Raw genomic sequence first — 9,473 nt, 5'->3', positions numbered from 1 at the left:
ACTTCTGTGCTTAGCTATGCGTTTGTGGGTTTTTTCTTTCTGAAGACCGGATGGGTGGGTTGTTTGAGTATGTAAGTTCCTGAGGTATGGTTCGAGGTTAGCGGCAGAGAGCTGATGCTGTAGGAAGTGAGGTTTTGGTACAGGAGCTGAGTGGGGAAATTCTGCAGAAATGACATCGTGTAGTAGAGGGTAAACAACTAATGAAATACTCATGTGAATCCATGACTAATATTCTTCAACCGATTTCTTCCATTTCCTCCCTAAAGGCTTGCATGTGATTGGGTTTTCGTCAACAATTAAGTTTACAGTATCCTTCACAAAAATAATTTACATTGAGGATTGACATGGCAAATACAAGTGTATCAAGTTTTAAAAAACAACAAAAAAAACGCTTAAAACCTTAAAAAGTGCACAGACCTAAGTCAGTATTTGTTTAGCGTGGCAGAAATCTTGATCCCATGTCTGTCTGGTGGGGCATGCAGTCTTCAGCGCTCTCAGCTGGGTTCGGATTCTGGAGCCGTGAGCATGACGATGAGCTCTAACAGTCTGTTGTCATCACTGGGACTGGGACCGATTACTGATGATCCTGCTCCTCCAACATACACACACAGCATCACACACACACACCTCACATTTCAAATCACACCTTTTATTGTCTGTTTCTGCGTGTGTGGCTTACAAGCCCTTCAATACAATGCGTGATACATAACTTTCACTCATCTCAAAAGAATATGTAATGTAATCTGTCCACTGGCTGTGTGGAAAGCCTCATTGCCATGTTGTACATTGAACAGCATTTTGTATTTGAAAAGTTCTACTGTAAAGACCAGAATGATTACAGTATGCATGGCTTGGACATTACTCAGAAGCTTATTATGGTGTTCCTCATTTGCAAGAAATAGGACTGTGGCACATTTCTTAACTGAACGATCACATACAGTAAGTGTGGGGATTACCTATCGTTGACCTGGTAAAGATTGTGGACAGATGTCAGGGATGATAAAACAAAGACCAACAGCTCAACAGCTTGTGCCTGTTGTCGCTTCAGCTTTTGCAAAAGTATTTCAGTCGTTGTCTGAGCTTCAAGGGTGGTACATTAGAACCAATACAGAGTGGATGGTGAAGGAGATGATGTATGTGAGAAACTGTAAAAGATGTACAGTATTGGCTAGAGAGAACTTCCTTTAATGACAGACCACAAATAAAAAAAACACCAGTTAGTTCAGTGCAAGTTCCAGTTTAATTTTTATTTTTCTGAATATTTACAGAAAGCAAACAAATTCACCCCCTATACAACTGTGTCCTTGACAGCTAGAAGTGCTGTCTCAAAATTCCTCGGTTATTATTTAATTACATTTTTCTGTAGACCGAGGAGCCATATTCACAAGTTACTTGTTATACCCGAGTTACTTGGTGTAAGAACTGAGGATGGTGCTGTTATCAAGTTAGAGAAATCACGAAACAAGTAGAGATGGACGAGACAGTGTAGTCAAAGGCTGTGTGTTAGTATGCCATTTGTTTCTGACAGTATAAAAAAGAGATCAAAGAAAATCAAACACTATAATAAACACTCTTCAAATAACTCCTGAGTCTGCATGTGGCCAAAACACTGACAGCCTACTGGATAGTATATTTCTATCAGTCTGTGCACCACAGAGCTGGTGGAGAGGCAGCTAGACACTGCTGCTGCGCACACTGGTTCATAACCTCTCCAACACTTCCTAAGTGGCACGAAAACTATAATACAGGCCTCTGTCTTCATATGCATGTGAACATGAAATGCTGAATCGGTGTGTACTCATTATCACGAGAGACGTGTTTCATGTCGAACCTATTAGTCTTTGGTCATGAACAGGTTGTGACTGCTCCTCCGTGAAAAGTTATCAAAAGATGCACAGACCAACATTAGTGAACTCTTATAGCACATGTCATTTCTATAGTCGTTATCACAGCATGTAGGAGTCAGGGTAGGTGCATGTAGTAAACCATTACTGAAACGTGTTTGTACTGTAATAATAATGCAAGTGCTCGAATCATTTACCTTCTGGTGCTACAGTACTTTCCTTCTTTGGTACGTTACAAAATAGTCCAGAAAGTCTTTAACGCCTAATAACATCTTATTGTAGGATCTTAGTGTTTAAATCAAGATCAACCAATATGGATATATTGTACCACTTAATATCAATAGGTTGGAAAGAAAGGGAAATGCAGGTTAATACTGATCATGTATATATAATAAACATTTTGTTTTCCTTTGGAATTGGATAATATACAATATCGAAAACAGATCAAATTTACATTCTTGAGTACACATTGGTATTAGAGTAACAAGCTTGAAAATGAAAGTCTGCACACTACTTTTACACAAAATTTCCTTGGAACAAACAGACATACAATCTAGAATTCTGGTCATTTTAAAGCCCACAGGATTGTCATGTGGAAATGGTCAGCCCAGAATAGTGTTCATGATATCATTTATAGTCTAATTGCTCTGAAATCTCTTCATTTATTGACTACCACATAAATGCACCATAGGACACTGGGGATCATTTAAATACATGAAATCTGAATGTGTTGCAAGAATCACTATGTGATCCATGCATTAATTATGTGAAAGTTATGTATATCGATGTGAAATTCAGTGTCAGCCCAAAATACTAATCACATATACAGTATACAGTGTGTTCTTTAAACAAGGACCTGTTTTTATTCTTTTGGATAGAGGTGAGTTGTCATAGAAAATGCTAGAGGGCTTTTGTCTCAAGTAGTGAATGTGAAGGCAGGACAGATCATGAGGAAGACTATGAGACTCCCAGTTTCATTATTACCAAGGTGTTTATTCTGTCAAAACACTATCTCACACAAACACCCCCTGTTTTCCTGTCCAATCCTGCAATCACTTCATGTAAAGCAGTGTGCAAGCTTGTGAAAGTGAAATATTATTAACTTAAGACATTATATTTTTTGCAAAAATTCAAAAAATATATCTTTGCCTCATTTCATACAGAAATACAATAGAAATATTAAATTATACATGGAAAATATATGGGGAAAGGATAAGGTATACTTATAGGCCTGACTTAACCTAAAGTGCTAAGATACTTATACATTTCCAAACCGCAAGCATGGAGGTGGTGGATATAAACTCCTTCCTCTAACTGTCAGGTCAGTCCAACATGGATGCCCCGCCCTGCAGGACATTCAGATTCATCAGCCAATCAGCTTGGTCCATTACAATCACAACAGAGAAATCCTCTGAAACCACTGTGTCCTAACTGTAGGAAGCCCCCCAAGCACTTTGGAAGGGAAAAGGGATGGATTCATCAATTCGGGGTCAATCCAATTAATCAATAAGCAATGCGGTTCAGTGTGTATTGCACATGCCCCAAATACTGTACATGGGTTAAAAAGACAAATTTGAAAACAGGCTGCTTTAAAGCTAACATTAATGGTTAAGAGTGATATATCAAAATAGAAGTAAGGTGCCTAAAATCTCCCTGATCTTTCCTCTAACTGAAACCTCAAAGCCTTCCTCACAGTCCACTCATTAACAGACCACTGTAGACCACAACTTCAGAAACAAACAAGGCACCCATCCAAGAAATAGAATGAAATCTGACACAATTAAACATGTTCATTAAAGATAGTACCGGCCGAGAGAGGGTGTTGCCGTGGTGCCGTGTTGCCGTGGTAGTCAGATCTTGCTGTTCTCCAGGTGGGAGTCGATGTGCTTGATGAGAGCGTCGTCAGGGTAACCCACGGGAAAGATCAGCTGACAGAGCGGGCAGCTCCTCATGTCACTCTCCTCCGTCTCCATCCACAGCTTGGGTCAAAACACACACACACACACACACAGACAGCAGACACACACACACACACGTACAGACAGCAGAAACACACACACACGGACAGACAGCAGAAACACACACACACACGTACAGACAGCAGAAACACACACACACACGGACAGACAGCAGAAACACACACAGCAGACACACACACACACACACAGTTCAGTCAAATTAACAGGCAGAGTAGGCAGTCTACAGGGCATTGTAAATAGATGAGACCAATCTAGATATAAACTTATAATATAACATGATGTTCAAGAGATAATATAACATGATGTTTAAGTACATTGTGTTGGAAATAAATAAATAAATGAATTATATACATTTTTGGGGGGTTAACATAAATCTAGTGCAAGGTTTCTGCTGGGTGTGAGAGTGGACAGACTGGTGTGGACTCACATTGATGGAGGGCCAGGACTGGGCGTGTTCAGCCGGCAGGTAGCCCGGTGGGTGGCAGCTGAGGGTGTTGGGCCGCTGCGGGATGGGGAAGGCCGAGCAGGACGCTGGCCCCCCCCCCCCTCATGGCGTTGGGCACGGCCACGTTAGGCACCCCCAGCGTCCGCGGAGGACTGATGGGATGCGGGCAAGCCCACTCCTCCTCGTCCTCAGACGACTGGGTCGGATGCGAGGCGGACGTGGCGGATGGAGGCGACTCGAAGTGAAGGTGGGACACCTCGGACAGGGGGAAGGGAAGCTCCCTGGAATGCCGGGAGTTCTCGCCCATGCCCCCCTCTCCGCCCGGGCCCTGCAGCCCAGACGGGGAGCCTCTGAGCTGGGCTCCTCCGTGAAGAGGCCCCCCGTGCTGGGACAGTCCGTGCTGCTGCTGCTGCTGCTCGGAGTACCCCCCGTCCCCGTAGGGCCGGGGCTTGGGCAGGGTGGACACGGGGTCCAGGGAGAAGCGGGGGGGCCGCTGGTAGGCAGAGGGGTCGGCCACCTCAGAGTAACTACGGCGACCCTGGAAGCTGGCCCTCAGGTGATGGCTGGGGGGGCGGCTGGAGTAGGAGGCGGGGCCGTCGTTGACGTCCAGCAGGGGAGAGCGGCGGTGCATATCCGGGGAGAGGCGCTGCAGGACCGGGGAGCGCCTCTGGGAGAGGGGCGAGTGGTGCAGGGGTGGAATCGGAGAGTGGCGTTGGGGGATGGGGGAGTGGCGCTGGGACACTGGGGAGTGGCGCTGGTGAGGGGTGGGAGAATGCCTCTGGACTGAGGAGGGACACAGGATCAAACAGCTGGTTACAAGAAAACCTTCACAATACTTCATGAAACACACACTCGTTATGATGAAAGGGATCATATTCATGAAATTTGATTTCATAACTTTAGATGTTCCTTTGCTGATTTACATTTATAATGTAAGTGTTTGTCCGATCACGAGATCGTGAAGATGTGGAGGAGAAAGAAAAACACAGAAGAGTAATTGTCTTCCATCTTCAGAAAAGATGTAGAGGCTACATTCTGTACCCACAACAATGCAGATCAGTTGTACAGTACATCTAGTCCTTCCTGTTTTGAGGGGATATTTATTCCGCTTGTAGAAAAAAAAAGAAAGAAAAACACATTATGCCTGCATGTCGATGAATCACTTACTTTTTTCTTTTTTGCTCGACTTGAGCACCAGGTTTGTTTTCTGATATCAAAGTGGAAACAGTATTTACGGTGCTGTGGTTTCAAAAGCAGAAGTTGTAAAGGGAGGGGCTGGTTTATGCTCGCAAAGTCTCAACAGACGCTCTCTAAGTAAAGACGAAACATATATTTGAGGATTTACGGTATACATTCATCTATTTGCCCCTAAAGGGAAATTACACGTACAACTTTAGAACATGCATGGGGCATGTCAGCAGTTGCCTTGTGGTTCAGATGGCTCAGAGAGAAATCTGAACTTGACTTTGCACAGAAAGAGAAGAAAGAAGCCCTTTGCAAGTTGTGGATGATGATATAACTACAACAAATACGTATAGAGAACTTAATGTGTATAGCGTGGCCTTCAGTCAAGTTTCAGTACGAGTTGAATTAACTGAATTTGATTGACACTTTGGTACGTAGAGTGTACGAAACACGTGAGTCATCACATGATTCTTCAATGTAACTATGCCAAAGTGACTGTAGACAGTGTTAAACTAGATTTTTTTGTTATAATACCAAAGAGGATGGGGTAAGAGTCTGTGTGTATTTCACCCAGGCGATGCTCACCTGGGCTAGCCTGCTCCTGAGAGGCCTTCCTAAGGATGTCCTTCTGCAGGGAGCTCAGAGCTTGGAGACGTCCCAACTCCTCTGTGAGCTCCGTGTAGGCCAGAGCCAAGTTCACCCTGGACAGAAGACAAGCGCCGCATCATTTACATTTAGTCACTTAGCAGACGCTCTTATTCAGAGCGACTTACAGTAAGTACAGGGACATTCCCCCGAGGCAAGTAGCGTGAAGTGCCTTGCCCAGGGACACAACATAATTTCTCATGGCCGGGAATCGAACCGGCAACCTTCTGATTGGTAGCCCGATTCCCTAACCGCTTAGCCATCTGACCCCCCATCAGCATCACAACATCAAATCCATCGCAAACACGCATAGAAAACATCTAACTCGAAAACATCTGCTTTTCCCCAGTACGGCATATCTACAATCTTATGCCCAGTCAAAACTTGAGGTATCCCTTTGGGTGTGTTTTCTCATCAATGCCACGTTAGCTGGACATAACAATTCAAAATGGCAAAAGCAACCAAAACAATTGAGCTCAAATGATGGTGAGAGGATTTTGTACAGATTTTTGAATTTTCGAAATTCATGACTTCATGGTTTCACGCAACCAGTAGTCTGTCTCTGAGGGAACGGTTGACAGAGGCTCGTACAGAAAAACAGTACACACACGCTGACTGAAATGTGTTTTGCCATGTATTATTAGTATAAACAGAATGTGATAAATAACTGTTTAATTGACTATATGTGATGGTTTTTGCCACTGAGGAAAAAACAGACTGCAAAACAGAAGTACTCTGATCCACGAGCTGACAAACTGGTGATAGAGATGAGAGAAGTGAGAGACAGTGAGAAGTGAGTGAGGCAGACGTACAGGCCGCTGACTGTGGTGGTAGGTCACGAGTTCGATCTGATAAAAAACAGCTTATCTGAACTTTCAAACCAATTTCACTAAACTATTCTGCCTTGACTTGAAATTGACTCAGTTCATTCCATGAAGCTGATGGTGGCTGATAAGACTATTCATATGACTCTCGCTCATCGGGATGTTTTCCCAGAAAATGATTAGATCAGCTGTTGGAGTACAAATTATTCACAATAAATCATCAGAATTTAGAAAAATATTGCTGAGATGAAAGTTTATCTGTAGGTCCGGGACATAAGCTTTCATAGAGTAACAATCAAATACTGTAGTCCCTATTAACGAGTGGGTCAGTAGATTATTGTGGTAGATGGGTTCAGTGTTGATCTCATATTTGCTAAAGCAGGCCTTATTGAAGAGGACCCAGTCTACTGCATGCGAGCTCTCTGACTAGAAGTTGACTCATCTCATACTGTGATGGTGGCAGATAAAAAACGTCTAAGTTTTCCTGTCAACTTCTGCTGTACATAGCAGACGCGTGAGATACAGAAGATTGTTTGTTAGTTAAGCTAAAAGTTGCCCGGTATTGTACGGTGCAGCCCAATGACAAAAATGGGGTGTTCTCTATACAGTGAGTCACAAAACCATTAAACTTTTGGGTCATTGTGACCCTTCAGTCATAGTGACCCACCCATATACATATCTATGGACCAACCGTTGTGTTGCGACAATTTGCGATGGGTCACAATGACCCGAAGGTTCACAATGACCTGAAGGCAGCACAAGGGTTAAATAAATCTGGAGGTTTGTGAGGAGGAGAAAGGCAGACAAAAAAGTGGTGACATACTGAAAATGAACATTATTTTGGCTACCTAGTTTGCTGTAACAAAAAAGACCCACATAACTCAAAGTAAACTGAACCAATTTGTAATTATAGATGATTTTCCATGAAAGTCATTGACAAAGGACCACTACTAGGACTGAGAAAACAAGTATTTTACCCAAGCAACCATGAGGGCAAATTCTTACCAGTGCTATTCTGCAAAATAATCAAATACAATTATCCAACTCATGATTTTCTAAACAACTAGATATTTATCAAAAATAGTGAAGCTGCATTTTTGAGGGAGAGAAGAAATTCAGTTTAAAAAAAAACATACGTGTGAAAGACAGAGTTGATAGCTCATAAGTTCTACAAGTGAGCCCCTTGAGGTCCACTGAGTCATCCCCCACTCTGTGATGAGTCACACACTCAGAGTGGGCAACCTAAACCACTTCATCAACCTCCAGAAACACTATATAACACAATATTAGCATAACAGAGCATATATCACTACTTACAGAAGCACAGTAGAAGCCATTAACAAGGAGCGATGCTAGCCGAGCCATAATCATTGCCTGTGTCGTTTATCTTCTAATCGAATTGGTTCAAATCTCCGCTCCCTACTCATGGTCCACCTGTTGTGTCTGCTCTTCAGTGGCAAGGGCTCTAAATGCAGCCACCACACATATATTCTCACATCTCAACTTTGCTCATGCCTTTTGACAGGACTTTGAAGAGCACGTATTGGAAACCAACACTTTGTGCTATGGGTGGTGTGTCGACAACTGTGATTGTGTGTGGAAAAGAAACTAAAAATGCTGTAGTCCTTGATCAGCGTGTGTGTGTGTGTGTGTGTGTGCGAGCGCACACGTGTGCATGCATGTCTGTGTTGTGTGGGAGGTAGAAAGACGATGAGTGTGTATGGAGGGGGGATTCATTAGAGAGGATCTGTATACTTGAGTATGTGGGAGGTGAGGTGTGTGTGGGTCGTAGAAGCTGCATCCGACCTCTGATAGGCCATTAGAGAGAATGGACCACTAGGATACCAGCTTGTGAGCTGCTAACCACTGGCAGTTATGCTCTCAGCTGTGTACACTGAATTATCTCTTCCACAGCTTGGACCAATTATTTGAGCCAATTTGCAGGACACAAGCAGGTTCTAATTTAGACAATACTACACGTACAGTATGTATGTGTATTATATAAAGAAAGGCTGTGATGTTTTTTAGCCATATGCAGAGTCTGGAGGGGAAAGGTCTATTTTAGCTAGAGGAAGGGTTGACTGTCTTGGCTGTGCTGCAGCCTTTAAACGGTCATCAGATGCTAGCGGGGAAGTCTCACATCCTCAGGTTCCCGTGTCCTCGCACTGTCAACCCACACAACTCCACACTTCTTCACTGTTCCAGAAACATGTCAAACTGTCAAACTACCCCAAAAAGAGGGTGAGAATTCTCTTTAAGAATATGTTCTTAAAGAGAGAAATACAGAGAGAGGAAGCAGAGGGGGGGGGGGGGGGGGGGGAGCTGGTTCCTTGTTCACACGGTTCTGTGACAAGTCAACAGTTTGATAGGAACTGGTTCTGTGGTTCGCTCTCTCCACATGTCCCCTATATTTAATCTTAGTTTTTCTGTAAATCAAATAGAAAACTGCACTGGATCTTACTTGCTCAGTAGAAAAATAATTGCACAACAATTATGTTAATGATGACTAGTTAAATAGGACACCAATCTCTTTACCTTCTTTCTTTTTTTT

The 9,473-nt window shown here is 43.2% G+C and overlaps 1 protein-coding gene across 1 annotated transcript in view; it reads right to left on the bottom strand.

Moving 5' to 3' along the window:
• Positions 1 to 1,293: 1,293 nt before the first annotated feature.
• The window catches only part of tbkbp1 (TBK1 binding protein 1), a 29,773-nt gene continuing 21,593 nt past the window's right edge, over positions 1,294 to 9,473 (bottom strand). Inside the window, 4 exon segments of the mRNA XM_047032456.1 lie at positions 1,294 to 3,823; positions 4,251 to 4,367; positions 4,369 to 5,051; positions 6,039 to 6,154. Coding sequence (XP_046888412.1) covers positions 3,695 to 3,823; positions 4,251 to 4,367; positions 4,369 to 5,051; positions 6,039 to 6,154 — 1,045 coding nt within the window. The 3' untranslated portion in view covers positions 1,294 to 3,694.

This window comes from Hypomesus transpacificus, chromosome 13, assembly GCF_021917145.1.
Source record: "Hypomesus transpacificus isolate Combined female chromosome 13, fHypTra1, whole genome shotgun sequence".
NCBI lineage: Eukaryota > Metazoa > Chordata > Actinopteri > Osmeriformes > Osmeridae > Hypomesus > Hypomesus transpacificus.
This window is presented reverse-complemented; position numbering and strand designations above follow the sequence as displayed.